Raw genomic sequence first — 18,870 nt, forward strand, 5'->3', positions numbered from 1 at the left:
TATGGTGTTGAAAACTGGGGAAATACATACATAAGCTCACTTCAACCATTGTATATATTACAAAAAAGAGTGATAAGAATTGTGCATAAGATGGGGTATAGGGATCACACCAATGTAGCTTTCATACAGTCTAAATTGTTAAAATTTTTTGATTTAGTGGGATATAAGACTGCTGTGTTTTTGTATAAAGCCAGGAACAATTTATTACCTGGTGGAATTCAAAAACTATTTAATGAAGGGGAAGGGGGATACAATTTAAGGGGTCAGTTAAATTTAAAAATTCATGCTATACGTACAACCAAAAAAAGATTTTGTATTTCCATAAGTGGGGTAAAACTATGGAATAATTTAAGTGTGGACATAAAAAATAGTAATAGAATTGACGAGTTTAAACATAAATATAAAGGTATGTGTCAATCAAGATATATGCAAGAACAGGCTCAATGATTAATTAGATGGAACATTGTGGGTGTGGTGTACATTTTGTAACCATTCTTTAGTATATTACTTGTGTGATGTAAGAATGTTAACACTGTTATATTCTTTTTTTAGTATAATATGTGTGTGCGTAGAAGTGAATCATTTACTGCTTGCAAACCAATGATGGTAAGATGATGTCATGGGGTAGGACTGGATAAGTCTGACTTCTTCCTACTCCTTTCAAGCATGTACTAGGTATAACCAAATTGATATTGGATTATGTGTAAAATTATGTGTGTTGTCATATCAACTGTTTTACATGCTTGAAAGAATAAATCAAATCAAATCAAATCAAATCACTAAATCTGACAAAGGTAGTAAAATAAAACTGGCAGTAAAATAAATTGGTTAACCATCAACTAAGTGTTTTAACAATTACACTTCTGTGGAAGCGCTGCTCTCTATAACATATCGGGGATACTCACTCAGCACAAACAGTCTTGCCAGCAGAGGTATGTGCAGACACAAGCACAGACTGGTTGTTGTCAATACATAAGATGGCCTCACGCTGGAATGGGTCGAGGATAAATGGGTACTCCTGCAAAATGAACAATTTTAGAACACAGGTGTTAAAAGTCACTGTGAAACAACCAGGGTGGGCAGTTTCACTTGCCACAAGGTTCCTGTATATAGACTGAAAAGGTAAACTGTAGGGGTGTGACAAGATCTTGTGCCGTATGATTTCACGATATTAAAATGTGTCTGCATTGATAGATAAACAAAAACAGTTTAACATCCAGTACTAACGAAAATGCATGCCGTGTTGTTATGGTGCGTTAACTATGGATCAAATTCGACAATGAATGCTTATGCTCACAAAGCAAACAAGAGAGTCTTCTTCCTGTGGGTGTCCACTGTAGAACTGAATTGATATTCATTACAGGATGATTAGTTAAAACAATCCAAAATGCACCTGCACTGTTTTGCATTTTGTGACTTTCAGTCAAATAAAAGATTATTTTTCCAGTCATACATTTTGTCACTGAAGATTTCTGAAAAACTGTGTTACAATATATTCTCTTCCTCATGAACCCAATATCATATATGGTCTCATCTTGTGAGCTCAGTGTATCATCACACCCCTAGTAAACTACTTTTTTCAGCCTTCATACCAAACATAAAGGAAATACAACAAAAACGGTAAATGATACCAAACACATGCATGTTTATAAAAGCAGTCAACTGTGTATTTGGTCAAGCTAAATTAATCCCACCAGCAGAAGACCCAAGTTAAAACCTGAATATACCTTGGCTGCTTTCCCCACTCGAGGTCTTAGTGGTTTATATTCATCACCAGCAGGAAGAGCGACCTGTTGAGGAAGGACCATATGTTTGAACTATAAAATTTAAACAGCTGAACTTGAGAAATTGTCACTTGATGTACTGTGTTTACCTCATGGGAGCATCCTTCCACGGTCTCAACTTGCTCCACCTTCACTTGGGGCATAAATTCTGCAAGACTTAAGTAAACAAAGATTTGCATATCAACAGACAGACGTTATAATGGTTCCTTAGTACCATGTAGAGCCACACAGTAATAAAATGTACTTCACCCTACTTTAGGTCATTTGTAGTGACTGTCTCATGCCGAGGTTTCTTCCCAAACACCACCTCCTCTCCACCGTCACTGTCTGCCTCCCTCTTGGTCGGGGCAGGTGGACCAGCATCCTTGTCAGTGCCATTTTTACCTGCAGCTTTCCTAGAAAAAACATAGGACCTGTCTGGATCTAGTTCCATTTTTAATCGTTACACAGTTCGTGGTACAGTCCTTTACGTACTTATTTTAAACACCATTAATATACGAACATCCAATAATTTACCCTAGTTCCGGAGCCACAGGGGCAGATTTACTTTTGCTTGTGTTACTTTGCTGTTCATCGTCAAACACGCTGAATAATCCTTCGCCAAACGCGTCTGCCATGATTATCGGAGAGAAAGTTCCCACAATGCAACACGAGGTTGTGTCCTGAATGTGACGTTCACGTCGTATCTTTCAAATCAGAGTACAGTGGCAAAACCCGTCCACATCAGCCACCGACTTGTAAAGTCAGGTCGGAGATATTTCCCACTTGGTTAGAAGAAATACAGACATGTCAACACAGTGTTTAAAGAATGACAGCACATGTACCATCGATATAGTAATTTGTGCACTAATAAAATCGATTTAGCTAATTTTATTGGCGCTATACGATCACTGATTGTGTCTGTGTATTTATTGCTATTCCCATTCTCTCGATATGCGTGAATGCAACATTGTACATCCGCTACGGTAGCCGTATGGTCCAATAATGTCAGGAAAACGACGAAATTCATATTAGCGTTGCTTTTGTATTCTTTTTAAATTTCTCCATTGCAGGACCTTGCTGATATATTTGGTATTTTATAGCCACATAAAAGAGCCAAAGATAGGTCGGGTTTGGTGACTTAATGGGTGGAAAGAAGAAGAAGTCGGCAGCGCAACCGGCACTCGGGAGCAGCAGCTACGGCCAGGACTGGAACGGGGAACGGTGTGGCGGAGGAACCGAAGAAACAGCCACCCGGCAATAAGATGACCAGACCAACCAGGGAGAACAAGGCAAAAGGTGGTTTGCTAGCATGACAAATACCCCCCAGACTCTGTTTGGCTCCACTGTATTTGGTTCAAAGTTTCAGAAACATCATTGTACCGCTATATACATACAACCAGGCACATAATGTTACAGTGTGACTGTTGACAAGTGTTAATAATATTGTGTCCAGTCATGTAGACAATGATTTAATCATACTCTCACAATTAACATGCATTGCTCTGTTTTGTCCTTACTCCAGCTCCGAAGACGTACAGTCTTTCCAACACTGCCCAGGTTGACACAGGTGGGGTCTCGGACAAGTCAATTCTCAAAGTAAGTCAGCTGCTGTGGCCTGCTGGTGATTGCCATGTAGTATGGTATTAGACCTTTTGCTTCCAACATAAAATGGTAGTTATAGAATTATTAAAACATATGATCACAGCTGACTGGCACTTGACTGTTTTCTAAAATTAATGTTGTTGTTTCTACATATTTTATTTAATATAGGTTGCAATTCAAGCTGATCTGGAGAAGAAGATCATCAAGCTGATCAATGACTTCCAGCCTGAGAATGGGGACAAAGGGACCATATCAGGCAGACTTACCAGCAAGAAATTACTGGTAAAGAAAAATGTTCCCTTTGATTTTTCACAGTTGCTACATATATACATTTGTAATTGTGACACATTGTATTCAGGTTAGATCTCTCTTAATGTGTTTGCAGGACTTGTACACAGCACTGCAGAAGTTCAACTTTAAGAGAGAACACATCGAAGAGGCGATGAAGAGCAGTGTGCTGTATGGAGGGGATCTCCACTCAGCTCTTGACTGGCTCTGCCTCAACCTCAAAGATGGTGAACAAGTCATTTGGTTCTCATCACCTTAGAGCTATTGAGGTTACAAGACTGTCAAAACTTTGATGTCATTAATTTATTGTCTGTTATACCAGATGAGCTGCCAGAAGGTTTCAGCCAGCAGATGCAGGAGGAGAGTCAGAGGAGCAGGCCCAAGTTTCAGCCTCCTGCTCAGAAGAAACCTTCAGCCCTGAGCCCCAAAGCACCGAGCAACACCCACAACAAGACCACTAAGGTTTGTGTGTTGGCTAGACAGATGCATACGGTCACATTATGTCGTATCTTATAAGTGTGCATGGTATTTGCCAGGCCACTGAGAAGGATGAGGCTGCAAGCGTGAAGGACTGGATCTTGAGGTATGCAGAGCAGAGCAGTGAGGAAGAGGAGGAGGAGGAGGAAGAAGGAGGGAAGAAGAATGTGCACAGTCCTGAAGTAGAGGAAAAATTTGATCCAGTAAGTAAAATTAAAGCTGAGTTTTTATTTAATATTTTCTCGCAGGCAGCATCACTGGCACCCTGGCAGAGTGTAGCACGTGGCCGCAGCCTGTTGAGTTGATGACGGTGACGCAATTATCTTTTGGCCCAACGACAGGCGACAGCAACAAAGTTATGAGTCAAAAATGGATAGAAAGCGCAAAGGCGGTGCTGAAAAGGCTCGAATAAAAAAGAAAACAGCTCTAGAGGCTGACGCGGCCAAATGAACAAAATTGAGTACATTTTTCGTGAAAATTAATGAAGACGATAAGACGGCTGGTAAGTTCACGTTATACTAATGCAAAACAACGTTGTATACAAACCACGTCCATGCTTATGCATCAAACTTTTCTTGTACTGTCACTGTTCAGCAGACAGCAGCCCCTATAGTTCAGTTTGCCGTTAATGTTAAAAGTGAAGAGGCTGGTCCAGTAGCGTTGCCAAGGACCATGCAGTCATGAGCCCAACACAACAGAATTAGAAGAATTATTAATGAAGAACATGGTGGTGTACACCTCACTGATCAATAAAACCAGTGGCATCGTAAAGACACTAATGCCCTCACTGTGGACGACACAGGTAAGCTTTTGTACCACAGTGTGTGAATAAGCAAACATATTAGTAGGATCATTCCAGTTCAAATCAAATAAATATTCATCCATAAAATTTTATATACTGGCTTTCGTAACTACAACTCTATCTTTTTCAGAATAAACATTAGCATAATCTAAAATTTGAGCCGGGGACCTCTGCTGTTGAAATGACACAGAATGACTCAGTTACAATATAGTTACTATACGCCCGGCCCAAATGTTACAAGTGACCTATTAATGTTTTAGTCAAATATAAAAAGCCCACAATTGCAAGGGAATAGGATAAATGTCATATGAAATGAGCCTGCATATTTTGCCATTTGTATATTTTAATTCACTTTGATTAAATTTTATTTGAACGTCCTTTCCATGTCAAATATGTTAAAGGTTACAGAATGCTTTTTATTGTGATTAAATACAGACACACTTAAGGCTACGGATACAGAAGGAAGTGTGAAAGGGAGAGCAGAGTCTACTCAGGGACAAATAAAAGAGCCAACAACCCAGCAGCAGACCCCAGAACCACTAGCTAGGAACAAGATAGATGAAGATGATTACTTTGCTCAACCTCAGCCAAAAGATATACATACATTTTTTTCTTATCATCCTCAACAACCCCAAAATGTTCCTATACCAAAGGTTTTCAATAGTAAAAATGGAACAAACTGCAAGTGGTTGAGTTACTGTGGAAAAAGAAACTATCTCTGTACTGTTCTGTTTGTTTGGCATTTGCACCTTTGGTATGTGATGGCCCTTTCATAAAGGGCATGAAAGACTGGAAACACGTTCACCAAAGGATAGTGGAACACGAAAGATGTAAGACACACAGAGATTGTGCAGATGCTTACTTTATGAAAATACAAAATGCAGATGTGAAAAGCCTGTTGACTGGCAACCAAATGTCATTATGTGCTGAAAAATAGAGAGCAAAACTTGTTCCTCCTGTAAAAACTGTCATCTGTGTTTATCTCATCCTCTCAGTACAATCTTCTAACTGATGCCTACCATGTGATTGGACTCGCCTTCAAGTTGTTATTAATATTGTCCACCACACAAGTAGCCTGTGAGAGAAACTTCTCAACTGTGAAATTCATAAAATAACAGGCTCAGGAGCACTTTAACCCAGAAAAACCTTAAGGCATTCGTGCTCATGTGCACTGAGAAAGAAATTCTCATGTCTTTGGACAATGACACTGTGATAAACAAAATTGCAGAGACCAGTCCACTACTCAGGCACTTATTAATTTTTTAGAGCTGGCCATGTTGCGTTGAAGATGCACTTAGGCAGATGAAACAGATTAGAAAGAAAAAGATTCATGCAGATAACAGTGCCATTATTGTTTTATTCTTTATTTGTGTTTGAGGGTTGATATCCACAGTACAAACAATTTTGCACACTATTTACAGTATTTATGTTATTTTTGTGAGAAATATTTGTTGTAAAATGTATTTTATTATACTTATATTTATGTGAACACAACTCATTACAAAAAAATAGATTGATACCGTCTGTTAAAAACAGTTAAAAACTTTGTTTTGTAAAGAATAGCCTACCGTTAACTGCTCAAATAAATATTAACTGTCAATCGACACTTAGCTTTATTTGCACTAATTTGGAAATTAAACATTTGAAAAATATAAAGAATGACAAGGCTGCAGAGAGCAGTGTACTATTACATACTTATATACTTAGCTTTTAACTAAGCGTTATTTTAATATAGTCAGTAAAGTGGGCCGGTCTAAGTCATAAAACTCCAGGGCTGACAATGAGTCCCACTCCGGCCCTGGTTACATCTGTATGGTGAACACTGGAGCTGGCGTTTTGCATAGTTGAAAACATTCACCATACTTTTATTTAGAAATGTTGATCACATCAGTGACAGCTTAAAATTTCTTTTCATAGCATTTATATGACATTAGAAAACTGTGTTGTTGTGGTACATTAAATACTACATTTAATGTCTTTAAGTATGTGGCATGATGTCACTGTTCTAAGAGCGTGTTATTTCTTGCTATGTAGAATGACAGGTATTTGGTCCTTACTGCTCAGCTTTATGACTCTAAAGAAATGGCAGCTGTGGCCAAGACCAAAGAAGACAAGGCAGGCCAAAGGATGGCACAGGACAGAATACGCATCATACAGCAAGGTAAGTGTGTGGCTACAGACTTTACTGCAGAGGTTAATATTTTTATCTAATTAACTCCTAACTTTTCAAGAAGCAACTTTTACAGTTTCATGATATCTATAAAGCATCAGTCAGACCATACAAAACAAAAAACTGAATATAAACAACCAAATCTCCAACCCAAAGAAATTGTTTAACATATAATAGTTTATCATAATTTGTTATTTTGCCTTTTTTTTTCACCTAGTGTTTTCCCTTTTTTAGAAATGAAGCAACTGGAGTCTCATCCCATGTTCAATCCAGCGATAAAAGTGTCGGATGTGCCTCAGAAGGAAAAGAAAACGGTTCCTTTTAATGAAGACAAAGAAGAACTTGGCTTCAGCTTATTTGATCAGGCTGAAAAGGACCCTCCTGCTGACAAAGGTTCATCTTGCATCTTCTGAGTCAACTTAAAATTCATTCATCAAGTGACTGTAACACTACCAGATATATAAAATACTGTCATTTCATTTTCCTTCTCAGTTGTGAAAAACAATGAGCCAAAGGACATTCGCAATTTTGACTACACAGCTCGCAGCTGGACAGGAAAGTCTCCCAAACAGTTTCTCATCGACTGGGTTCGAAAGAACCTGCCCAAGAGTGCACCACCAGCTTTTCACAAGGTTGCTGCTGGGAGATTCTGGAGATGCAAGTAAGTGTGTGTGTGTGTGTGTGTGTGTGTGTGTGTGTGTTCTTGTACTTGCTATATAGTGAGGACCAAAAAAGTATTTTTAACTTCGGAGTGAGGACATTTTTGCTGGTCTTCACATTCTGAAACAGCTTTTTGAGGATTAAGACTTGGTTTTAGGGTTCAGGTTAGAATTAGGCTTAGGTTAGGCACTTAGTTCTGATGGTTAAAGTTAGAGTAAGGAGCTAGGGAATGCATTATGTCAATGAGTGTCCTCACAAAGATGGAAGTACAGGTGTGCGTCCCTTTTGCAATATACTAAGAATCCCTTATACAAAACAATGGAATAACTAGCAATAATTGAATTTAGTAGTAACATGATGTCTTTGCACCTATAAGGGTGCGTGTTCAGAGGGCAGATGATGTGCTGGAAGTTTGTCCAAACATTCTGACTGAGGACAGCATGCAGGCTCAACATCTGGCAGCCACACTGGCGCTCTACAACCTGGTTAAAGGACAGGTACTACTTATAACCTAGCAACAGATACCACAGTTATGCTGGTTTGGCTTCTTAGAATTTACAGTTGCGTACTTGTAGCTTTATTTTTGTGACTGCCCCCAATCTCTTCACACTGTCTCTTAATCTTCAACTCTCAGTCAGTGCACCAGCTCCTTCCTCCCACCTACAGAGATGTGTGGCTGGAGTGGAGGGACAGCGAGCAGCAGCAACAGGAAGAGAGCCGCACTGCTGCCAACAAACCTCGAGACCAGTTCATCTCCCGGCTTCTGACCAGACTCAAACAGCAGCAAATCCAGAGCCAAGGGCAGGGGTCTGGATCCCAAGGCCAGGTGGGGCTGGGTTGGGCTGCAGATGAAGAGCCGGAAGAGTCCTGGGAGATCCTGGCTGGTCTTGATGCTGGGGAACCTGGAGAAGAACCAGAGGACAAGAGTGAGAAAAGGGGGGGGAGGAAGGATGGGACAGGAGCACTTGAGGCATCCAGGGAGCTCCTAATAAAGCTGAAGAAGTCCCCACTGGCCCGTAGACTGCGGGTAGATACACATAATTGTTCTACAGTTTACCATAATAAAAAGTTTATGTTCCGCTTACAATAAACCAATTAATTTAATGAGTACCTTTACCTTTAAGGCAGAGCGGGAGCAGCTTCCTGTCTTCCAACATCGGCATGGTGTCTTGGAGGCTCTGCAGCGCCACCCCGTGGTGGTGGTGGCCGGTGAGACTGGCAGCGGAAAGAGTACTCAGATTCCTCAGTTCCTGTTGGAGGAGCTTTTGACAGGGGGAAAAGTGGCACGGCCCTGCAACATTGTGGTTACTCAGCCCCGAAGGATATCTGCCATGAGCCTGGCCTGCAGAGTCAGCCAGGAGCTCGGCTGCGAGAATGGACCAGGGTCAAGGGTAAAAATACATTTTGACTTGGGGCCCTTAAACTTAAGCTGATTGGATGTATTTTTGCTTGATTTAATGATCGTGTTGCAATTGTTTTAGTTGTCGCTGTGCGGATACCAGATCCGGATGGAGAATCAGTCTGGGGAGTGGACCCGCCTGCTGTACTGTACTACCGGAGTTCTGCTCCGGAAGCTACAGCATGACAGACACCTCAGCTCCCTGACACACATCATTGTAGATGAGGTACTGACAGTTTTTGATTAAACAATATTTGCACATTGTAAATGTCTTTGCACTCTTCAAGTTGCCATATTAAAAGTCTTTTCCAACATCAGGATACTATATTTGTCCTTTTTTTTTTAAATTAAGTGTCCATTTTTTTTGTTACATGACACAGTCAAACCTTCCCAAGGGCTTAATTTGATCAACACAAGTGTGTTTGAAGAAGAAAATGTTTTTCAATTGCTGATTGCAGTTTAATTATGTTAGTTTGTTACACAAACTGTTCAAAGCCCTTTTGAGCCTTTGTCAATATTTTTTTAAACTGTAGAATGTGTGACAGCCACATGCCGCCAATAGCCTTGTGACTAACAAAACAGAGGGTTGGAAAGCATCTCACATTCTTTTTCTCAGGTGCACGAGCGCAGTGTCCAGTCAGACTTCCTGCTAACCATACTGAAAGACGTTGTTATGAGGAGATCAGACCTGCAGTTGATCCTCATGAGTGCTACAGTCGACTGTGGCAAGTTCTCCAACTACTTCAACCGCTGTCCAGTGATCACCATTCCTGGCAGGACGTTCCCAGTGGAGGTGAGCTTGAACCCTTTGTGTTTACATTTGTATAGAATATAATTGAACTATATGTAGTTTAATTGCTAATTTTATTTTATGCTGTTTTAAATGCTTTGGAGATGGTTATCAGCTGCACCGGTTTTTGCATTACATCATGTCACAGATGCACTTTTGAATTGTAGCCATTGAACCTGAAGCTGAACAAAAATGAACCCGGAAACATGGGAAAGGAAACAGGAAGAAATGTTTGCAGGTTCCTGTGATTTTGTGTCCAGGTATTTCACTTAGAAGACATAGTGGAGCAGACGGGATACATCCTGGAAATGGACTCAGAGTATAGCCAGAAAATTCTTGAAGAAGAAGAGGAAGTCAGCATCTCTGTCACCCAGAAAGGTGGCAAGACTTTACAGCAGCAGGTAACACCAGGTTCTCTGCAGTGCTTTTATGTGTGACAGTGTATATCCCCTGGCATTAATTTATATCTTGGTTGTTGTTGCTCTAATATCAGCAACCAAGCCTAATATTTGAACAGGTACAACTGGATTTCAAATCTTAATAATGTGTAATATCTATAAATAAGTAAGCATCAGTAAAAGCTGACATTTTAGAGAAAAAAGTCATCCTTGGTGTTGTTTGCTGTTAATTTAGGACTGTGTGGGTGTGGTTTGATCAGATTTGATTAATAGTGGCCTGGAAACATCAGCAACCCACAACTCGCTTCAAATTTTGATTCAAATATTGCTAAATCGTGAATTGGGTACATTTTCTTTTTCAAACCAAGAACAGAGAAATATCCACAACAGTTTGAACTCTGGCGGGTTTTCATTTAAGACCACATTACTCATGAGAAACTGGGTTGTCACTGCCTTTAAAGTAACATGTTTGATTATAGGGCACGACACTGTGTATGTGTTACTATGTGTGCTTTTGTCTGCTCCAGGATGTGATAGTGAAGGACTCCTCCTCAGGCTGGGACCTGGGGCCTGACCTTGACCACTTCAGTAGCAGGACCCGGCAGGTGCTGCAGTATATGAACCCTAATAAGATCAATATGGACTTGCTGGTTGACCTCATTGACTACCTAGGTACAACATATCATCATGCTTGTTTCAGACAGCACATAGGACATATTTACACATGTTTTGGTCTTATTTCTGTATTCTTTGGTGTTTGTTCTAGACAAATCCCCACAGTTTGCAGAGGTGGATGGAGCCATTCTTGTGTTCCTCCCGGGTCTGGCTCACATCCAGCAGCTTTATGACCTGCTGTCCTTAGATAAGAGGTTTGGGGACAAAAACAGGTGACATACACACCTAGCATAGTACTGCATGGTCTAATGTACTGTAATTTAATATACACTCTACCCCTTTGTTACTTTTAGGTACCAGATCGCTGCTCTTCACTCAACTTTATCATCCAAGGACCAGGCTGCTGCCTTCACAGTGCCCCCTGCTGGGATTAGGAAGGTACTACCAAACATGTTACAGTATTATAAAGTGGAGTACAGTCAAGATAATGTAATAGGATTCAACACCATTTTCTATCTCTGATTGAAAAAATACTATCAGTCCTAAAAATCCCTACTGCTATTCTCTGCTTTGTCTCTCTTTCAGATTGTGTTGTCGACTAACATCGCTGAGACTGGTGTGACTATTCCTGATGTCGTGTTTGTCATTGACACTGGGAAGACCAAAGAAAATAAGTAAGGGCTCATGAGCACAAAAATTCTGTCACAATATTGTTAATATGTTACAAAGGTTTATTGCAGCCTCCACTAGAACCACTGGAAAAACACAAGTGACGTTAGCTGTAGAGAGACTTACCTCCAGTTGGTTGTCTTCTCAGGTACCATGAAAGCAGCCAGATGAGTTCTCTGGTGGAAACTTTTGTTTCCAAAGCCAGTGCCCTACAGAGGCAGGGGAGAGCGGGACGTGTCCGAAATGGCTTCTGCTTCAGACTTTACCCAAAATACAGGTGTGCTCATCATTCACTGTGCAGAAATGGGATGAACACAAAACAGGAAAACAAATAATTTCCCCTTGAATATTAATCAGGAAAGGACAACTACATATGCCCTAATTTTTCTTTTAGGTCATGTGCTGATCGTTTCTGCTCTTGTTTAACCTCTCTGACCTCAGGTTTGATGCATTCATGGATTACTCCATTCCTGAGATACTACGGGTCCCACTGGAGGAGCTCTGTCTTCACATTATGGTATATAGACCACACTCAGGTGCAGAGAGACAGAAATAAATATTCACACAAACATTACTGACGTTTCCATCCGAGGTGTTTTTCTAACTCCTCCACTGCACCCACTGGTAGAAATGTCAGTATGGCTCACCGGAGGAGTTCCTGAGCCGGGCACTGGATGCTCCTCAGCCTCAGTCGGTCAGTAACGCCATCAGCCTGCTGAGGAAGATCGGTGCGTGTCACCCCAACAGTCATCTCCTCACCCCTCTGGGACACCACCTGGCAAGTTTGCCTGTCAATGTGAAGATTGGCAAGATGCTCATCTATGGAGCCATCTTTGGCTGCCTGGAGCCCATAGTACGTCCCACTTCCTTTTCATTAAGAAAACAAACACTGTAATTATTGGCATTTTATTATTATTACTACTACTATTAATATAGTATGTCAGTTATATATTTTTAATCATGACTAGTTTCATATCTTGCCATGAATATTACTAAAAGCTTTGTTTCAGGCAACCATCGCAGCAGCCATCAGTGAGAAGTCTCCCTTCTCCACACCAATGAATAGAAAGGAGGAAGCTAACCTGGCTAAAGCGACACTGGCAGTAGCTAACTCTGATCACCTCACCATATACAATGCATATCTGGGGTAGGGACTATTTATAAACCTTTCTCTGTGCTTCTCTCTGTGCTTTAGGCTGACCTTTTTCTTGTGTTAACCTGTCACACTGTCAGGTGGAAGAACTCACAGACGGAGGGTCAGAGAGCAGAAATGTCCTACTGTAGGAAACGCTTCCTTAATCGAACGTCTCTCATTACAATAGAGGTATCACGTACATGGAAATACTCAGAACTTCTCTTCACTTATCTTTTCTTCCTCCCCGTTCTAATTCCACATGTATCTTCCATTTAGGATGTGAAGCAAGAGCTGATGAAGATGATGGAGCAGGCAGGTTTCTGGTCATCTCGCTCTTCCTCTTCTCACTTAAAGCTGCATGCGGCTTCGCTCTCTAAGCAGCAGATCTCTGTCCTGAACGCAGTGCTGACAGCAGGCCTCTACGACAGCGTGGCCCGGGTTTTGTGCACCCCCTCCGTGGATGTGCTCGAGCGAGTGGCCTGCACTGTGGAGACCCCTCAAGGCAAAGCACAGGTCCATCCCTCGTCTGTTAACCGCAATCTGCAGACACATGGCTGGCTGCTGTACCAGGAGAAGGTATGGCTGAGGAGTGTGTGTGTGTATGTCTGTGTAATATCTTTTTAAGTCTTTTCCTGAAAGATGTTGATCCACAGGTGAAGTACACCAAGATCTACCTGCGAGACACCACTCTGATATCTCCGTTTCCTGTGTTGCTGTTTGGAGGCGACATTGAAATTCAGCACAGAGAGAGGCTCATCACACTGGATGGATGGATCCACTTTCAGGTCAGAGGTCACCGAGGTTGCTTCGGGTTCACATAGTTCGTTCAGTATTGTCAGAAGTAGCCATGATGTCTTTTATCCTTTCCTCTTTGAACTCTTCTTATAAGAGCAGCAGTTGTGTAGTTGTGTGTAGATTCACAAATTAGCAGAAAAATGATTTTTTTCAGCATTTATATGCAATTTTTTTTTCCAGTTTGAGATCCTTAATACTGTGCGCACAGGCTCACTGCAACACAGCAGAGTCACTAATGTTATTGATTACACCTGTGCTTAAGGCCTATTTAATTAATTCTGTGTTCCTTGATAAAGGCTCCTGTACGGATTGGTGTGATCTTCAAACACCTGAGGAAACTGATGGACTCTTTGCTTGCAAAGAAGCTGGAGAATCCTAGGATGAATCTGGAAGGTAAGCCCAGGCTTCATAATATGTACAAGAGATTATGTAGCAAATTCAAAAATGCTTGCACTGAAAAACCTAATTCATGCATTTTCTTTTGATTCTGAGACCAATGAATTGTTAGATTAACAGCATTTCAGTTGCTCCCTGCGCTGTTGCTGTGCAGGGACCACCTGGTTTTATTCCATTTTTCTGATTGAACAAATCCCATAAAAGCCCAAAGCCAATAAGTCACCCATATTGACATAACTTGTGTAGCCAAAGCCTGATAATAGTTTATTCCTCCATGCCATGGACCTCTTTTGTTGTCCAAAAACATCAGTTATTGAGACACTTCACTATGGTGAATATGGGCACTGTCGATTTATTCTGAGCCAATCTACACATTAATTTAAAAACCACCTGTTATAGAATATTTTAAGTATTGTAATGCAAGTTAAAAAACTAAAATCAATATTATAGGGCTTTCTTTTTCATATTTCTTTTTCATCTTTCTGCTGCAGATGAGAGGACCATCCAGCTGATTCTGGACCTGATCAAATCAGAGCACGCTGTATGATTTTTTTTTTTTGGACCACCAAAAGGCCTGTTTGGCACAGAAGAACATGCACACCAATAACTTTTCACACACTATCAATAGGTCTTGCTGACTATGTGCTCAGCATTAACACCTGCAGACACATCCTGTGAACAAATAAAGGCTTCCTAAAGATGAACAGATTGTTACAAGGAGCTCCTACTCACATTGAGGAGGGCTATACAGTATTATATGAAATGCAAAGAGACATGCTGAAATTTACAAGGAACCAAAATTAATGATACTGCCAAATGTGACAAAAATAAAGCTGTATTGAATTTTATTTGAACTTGTGTCCTGATTGACAGTCATTGGAAAGGACTATTGTTCAGCACATACAAGACTGTCAGGATGTTAAGCTGCAGGTTAAATGACAAAGCTGGATATTGACTAGAAGAATTAAGTGGCCAATAGGCTGTGCACTTTAGATAAAGAGTGTATCTGTCTGCTCACAAGATCTCAGTCCACTCTCACATCAAAGAGGAAGTAATATCATATGACACATTCTTATTTTGAGACTCTCTTTAAAATTTGAGAAGTACATAGATTCTAAAATAGAATACTAATGGTAAAGTCACACTTTTGCATTAGAGCCTTGCTTCACAAACATGGGCAATAAATAAGCTCTATTTGGATAGTGGAAATTAGTTATACAGTGATTAGATAGAAGTCAAAGTTATGGGTTTATTTATTACCTAATCAGCTTCTGTATCATTTTACAGAAAGTCAATTTCACCACAATACTCATTTTAGCCTGTTCTGATTGTAAAAACACAGGAATGTTAAAATAAGATGTTTACTCTACTGTTTATAACACAGTGATATATATATTCAAAACCTCACCTAAAATATGTATGTACACAGTTATGGCTCAAATTTGACATCTGGTACAACTTTATCAAAAAAAGAAACAAAGAGGAAATAATGAGACGCAGGTCAACCTCATTTCCATTAAGCTCTGACACTGCACAAGACATACTGTAACTCCTCCTGCTGATCTGTGTGTTAGTACTGGATAACACTGTATCCTCCATCCTCCACTGGTGAATAGACTGTATCACCTGTAATCAAAGCAAAGATTAAAAATGTGGTGGGTAAGTGTGAATGGTACGATCTTATATCATGCTTTCCTGTGCAAGGAAGCACACAAAGCACTTTTTTAGCTCATTCACACACAAACATTCACACACCGACATGCAGACTGAAGAAGATGGGGATCAAACCACCGACCCCAATGTTAGGAGACAACCCACTCTACCTCCTGAGCCTGAAGTTGCCCCTAAATCTGAAATGTGCACCAGCCATTCAGCTGTAAAGCCACAAGCTCCAGTCCCTACACTGAAATACCTTTTGATTCACATGCACTGCCATAATATGAGTGACAGTTATCAGCACACAGTAAACTGTGCCAAAGATATTAATTTCAAATAACGTTTTTAACTTGTTTAGGCCCTGCACTGTGTACCAGGCTACATCTTCATAAATATACTGAGATCTCTCTCAGGTGTTACCACTCTGCACTGCCTGTACACATATAATATTAATATACCTGTAAACTTCCTTTGAACTCTCTGTTACCTGAGCAATGAGCAGATAATGGTTTGATCCGGCCTTATCTATAACTGATGTAATAGGCAGTTTCATGTAAAAGTCCTGTTCACCCTCGGTGTTTATCTAGGTCCGGTAACATTTTGTGACAGGCACATATGGGGCCACCTAGGCATGCCGAGCCTGTGCAGCTACCTCATCCTAGCAAGCAGCACACCGTACATTGTATTTAACTAAGAAAAAACAAACATACCCTCACCGCGGTGTGTTGGGTCAGGTAGTGGCCTCCTCCTGCAAAGTCACAAAACAAGGTTAACAACAAAGAGAGCATTCTAAAAATGTACTGAAGAACTGGTTGAAACTGAAGTATAGGTGGCAGCCTCTCCACAGGCCTCACCTGATGCTTGGCGGTGGTTGAGAGGGTGGAGCTCGGGTTGGAGGCTTCTGACCACTGTAGAAGTTCTCATACTTTACTGCAGCTGTTAGAGAGAAAGACTCTTCACATACTTGCAACTGATCAAACAGTGAATGGCTGTGTGTTGTCCGACACCCTGCTTCTGTATGTGGACTTGTCATTCAAGCTCTGGTTAATTGTTAATGATAAAGTATTGTCTGTGAGTGTTCTTGTATTCATACCTGGTGGTTTATCACCAGTCCGTCTGAGGTTTACAAAGTGTTCAATATCTTCCTGAACATCACACTGTTCCAGTGACCTCCTCACTTCCTCATAGAGCTATACACCCACACACATGCAGAGTGCAATAGTATACAAAGGTCAGAGTCAAATGGTTATTCATGGAGGTTTCTACAGGAAGTTAATACAAGTGAGATTCTAACAATAATGCCTCCTCCACTACACTCTGCACACTCTGCCCAGCTCTTCAGATAATTGTCATTATGAAACTACAAGAAACTTACTGATGGAGCAGAAATTATTGAAAATCTCTTGATTGTTCAGAGAGGTTAATGCCACTCAAAAACATTTAGAAGCTGATATCTCTGCACTGCTGTTAGTGCTGTTCAGTGAGTCTGGGTCACAGGAGGCTTTGACAACACTGCTCCACATTAAGACTAGGTTTGGAGCACATTTCTTTTTTCAAATATTTGAAAAAAATTACATACTGTAGCTTGACTATACAGAAAAAGAGTAAAGCTGTGAGCCACAGAACTGCAGGGCTTCATGATGCTCTCTGTGAGTTTGTCACGATTAGTGACCACTTTCACCTTTGATCTGTTAATTGATTAGAGCTACTACAAAAAGTTACTAACTGTGGGTGTTACCTCATCACTGGTCACGCAGTGCTGGGACAGCTGGTTGAGGTGAGTCCAAACTGCATTTCTCAGAAAGTTGATGCGCTCCATTGACTGTTTTTCAAACATCTGAAGGTGAAAGAAACATTTACCTTTTCTACACGATACCTTTTTACGTGTATGTTCAAACTGCAGAAATCAAGAGTCAACTCTTACCTCACATGCCTTGACGTGTTCCTTTAGCCATTCATCTCGAATATTTCCCAGCGTGATCACATTCTGCTGGTACAACCTGTCTGCCAATGAAACACACAGAGTAAAGCATCTCATGCCATGTAACGCATCAGTATCAAGACTGAAGTCGTATTCCACCGTATTGTATTATCATCTAATACATGTTACAGCCATGCTGTACTTTGGCACAGCAGTGAATCCCAATGTCAACATGCTAACGTGTTAATGTTCACTCTCTTAGTTTAAGATGCTAACATAGCTAAGGTCACATTTAAATTTTGACTTGATGGTGCAATTCATCTAATAGTTGCTGAGAAGTGACACTTAAAACTACAAACCTAAACCTCATGTTGATGTTATGGGAACAATTAGGACATCACAGTTGTTAGAATTCATTGTCACCAAATTTAGTGCCAATCCATCAGGTTGATGTTGATATATTTAAATGCAAAAAGTGAAGCTTGACCTTCTGGCTGCATTAGGATAAGGATAATCACCTTTATTGGCCAAGTATGTTACACACACACAAGGAATTTGTTTCCGGTACAGAACCGAGGCAGCCAATCTAGCCACAGGGGTTGCAAGCCAGTGACTTCTGTGCCAGTCCCAAGCCCTGTATGGGTTAGAGACTGTAGCAGTGAGGAAAAGACAAGAGGCAGAGATGGAGGTAGCAGAGATGAGGATGTTGAGGTTCTCTTTAGGAGTGACCAGGACGGACAGGATTAGGAACAAGCACATCAGAGGGACAGCTCAGGTTGTCTGTTTTTGGGACAAGGTCAGAGAGGCCAGATTGAGATGGTTTGGACATGTGCAGAGGAGGGATAGTGGTTATATTGGTAGAAGGATGTTGGAGATGGAGCTGCCAGGCAAGAGGTCAAGAGGAAGGCCAAAGAGGAGATAAAGTGGGCACGGAAAGTATTCAGACCCCCTTAAATGTTTCACTCTTTGTTATATTGCAGCCATATGCTAAAATCATTTAAGTTCATTTTTTTCCTCATTAATGTACACACAGCACCCCATATTGACAGAAAAACACAGAATTTTTGACATTTTTGCAGATTTATTAAAAAAGAAAAACTGAAATATCACATGGTCATAAGTATTCAGACCCTTTGCTCAGTATTTAGTAGAAGCACCCTTTTGAGCTAATACAGCCATGAGTCTTTTTGGGAATGATGCAACAAGTTTTCACACCTGCATTTGGGGATCCTCTGCCATTCCTCCTTGCAGATCCTCTCCAGTGCTGTCAGGTTGGATGGTAAACGTTGGTGGACAGCCATTTTCAGGTCTCTCCAGAGATGCTCAATGGG

General features: G+C 40.8%; 3 protein-coding genes across 5 annotated transcripts in view; 1 reads left to right on the top strand and 2 right to left on the bottom strand.

The window, feature by feature from the left end:
- mtrex (Mtr4 exosome RNA helicase) overlaps nt 1-2,644 on the bottom strand; it is a 22,129-nt gene extending 19,485 nt beyond the window's left edge. Inside the window, exons 1-5 of the mRNA XM_020621072.1 lie at nt 2,301-2,644; nt 2,039-2,179; nt 1,874-1,940; nt 1,728-1,790; nt 906-1,018 (exon numbers count right to left, since the gene is read on the bottom strand). Of these exons, the coding sequence (XP_020476728.1) occupies nt 906-1,018; nt 1,728-1,790; nt 1,874-1,940; nt 2,039-2,179; nt 2,301-2,401 (485 nt within the window). The 5' untranslated portion in view covers nt 2,402-2,644. The remainder of the gene's footprint in view (nt 1-905; nt 1,019-1,727; nt 1,791-1,873; nt 1,941-2,038; nt 2,180-2,300) is intronic.
- A 303-nt stretch (nt 2,645-2,947) lies between these two features.
- Nucleotides 2,948-14,810, top strand: dhx29 (DEAH (Asp-Glu-Ala-His) box polypeptide 29). Of its 2 annotated transcripts, none has more exons than XM_020621105.1 (28): nt 2,948-3,062; nt 3,289-3,362; nt 3,537-3,650; nt 3,754-3,883; nt 3,979-4,118; nt 4,193-4,336; nt 6,970-7,096; nt 7,340-7,498; nt 7,598-7,766; nt 8,142-8,262; nt 8,400-8,792; nt 8,890-9,156; nt 9,247-9,390; nt 9,781-9,957; nt 10,215-10,355; nt 10,880-11,024; nt 11,119-11,239; nt 11,321-11,405; nt 11,553-11,641; nt 11,785-11,913; nt 12,078-12,153; nt 12,265-12,489; nt 12,647-12,783; nt 12,870-12,960; nt 13,048-13,347; nt 13,425-13,556; nt 13,863-13,959; nt 14,454-14,810. In XM_020621105.1, exons 1-28 carry the CDS (start codon nt 3,029-3,031, stop codon nt 14,507-14,509), a joined length of 4,017 nt encoding a protein of 1,338 aa, XP_020476761.1. In that variant the 5' UTR covers nt 2,948-3,028; the 3' UTR covers nt 14,510-14,810. The 2 variants fall into 2 exon arrangements, with proteins under 2 accessions (XP_020476761.1, XP_020476762.1); XM_020621106.1 differs by having other exon boundaries at nt 11,119-11,221.
- Nucleotides 14,811-14,901: 91 nt separating this feature from the next.
- Nucleotides 14,902-18,870, bottom strand: part of pstpip2 (proline-serine-threonine phosphatase interacting protein 2) — an 11,620-nt gene continuing 7,651 nt past the window's right edge. Inside the window, exons 9-14 of one of the 2 annotated variants that reach the window (XM_020621108.1) lie at nt 17,543-17,622; nt 17,357-17,455; nt 16,712-16,808; nt 16,473-16,554; nt 16,335-16,366; nt 14,902-15,588 (exon numbers count right to left, since the gene is read on the bottom strand). In XM_020621108.1, the coding sequence (XP_020476764.1) occupies nt 15,533-15,588; nt 16,335-16,366; nt 16,473-16,554; nt 16,712-16,808; nt 17,357-17,455; nt 17,543-17,622 (446 nt within the window). In that variant the 3' untranslated portion in view covers nt 14,902-15,532. Of the gene's footprint in view, nt 15,589-16,328; nt 16,367-16,472; nt 16,555-16,711; nt 16,809-17,356; nt 17,456-17,542; nt 17,623-18,870 lie in introns of both variants that reach the window. The other variant, XM_020621107.1, reaches the window with a different exon arrangement.

The sequence above is a fragment of the Monopterus albus genome, unplaced genomic scaffold (genome assembly GCF_001952655.1).
Source record: "Monopterus albus unplaced genomic scaffold, M_albus_1.0 scaffold253.1, whole genome shotgun sequence".
Lineage (NCBI taxonomy): Eukaryota > Metazoa > Chordata > Actinopteri > Synbranchiformes > Synbranchidae > Monopterus > Monopterus albus.

Excerpts from the sequence above, each read along its gene's own strand:
- dhx29 (XM_020621105.1), top strand. The coding sequence starts at position 3,029 with ATGACCAGACCAACCAGGGAGAACAAGGCAAAAG. Across the intron at positions 7,499-7,597 it reads GGACCCTCCTGCTGACAAAG|TTGTGAAAAACAATGAGCCA; the intron begins GTTCATCTTGCA and ends TTTCCTTCTCAG. Across the intron at positions 13,960-14,453 it reads TCCTAGGATGAATCTGGAAG|ATGAGAGGACCATCCAGCTG; the intron begins GTAAGCCCAGGC and ends TTTCTGCTGCAG.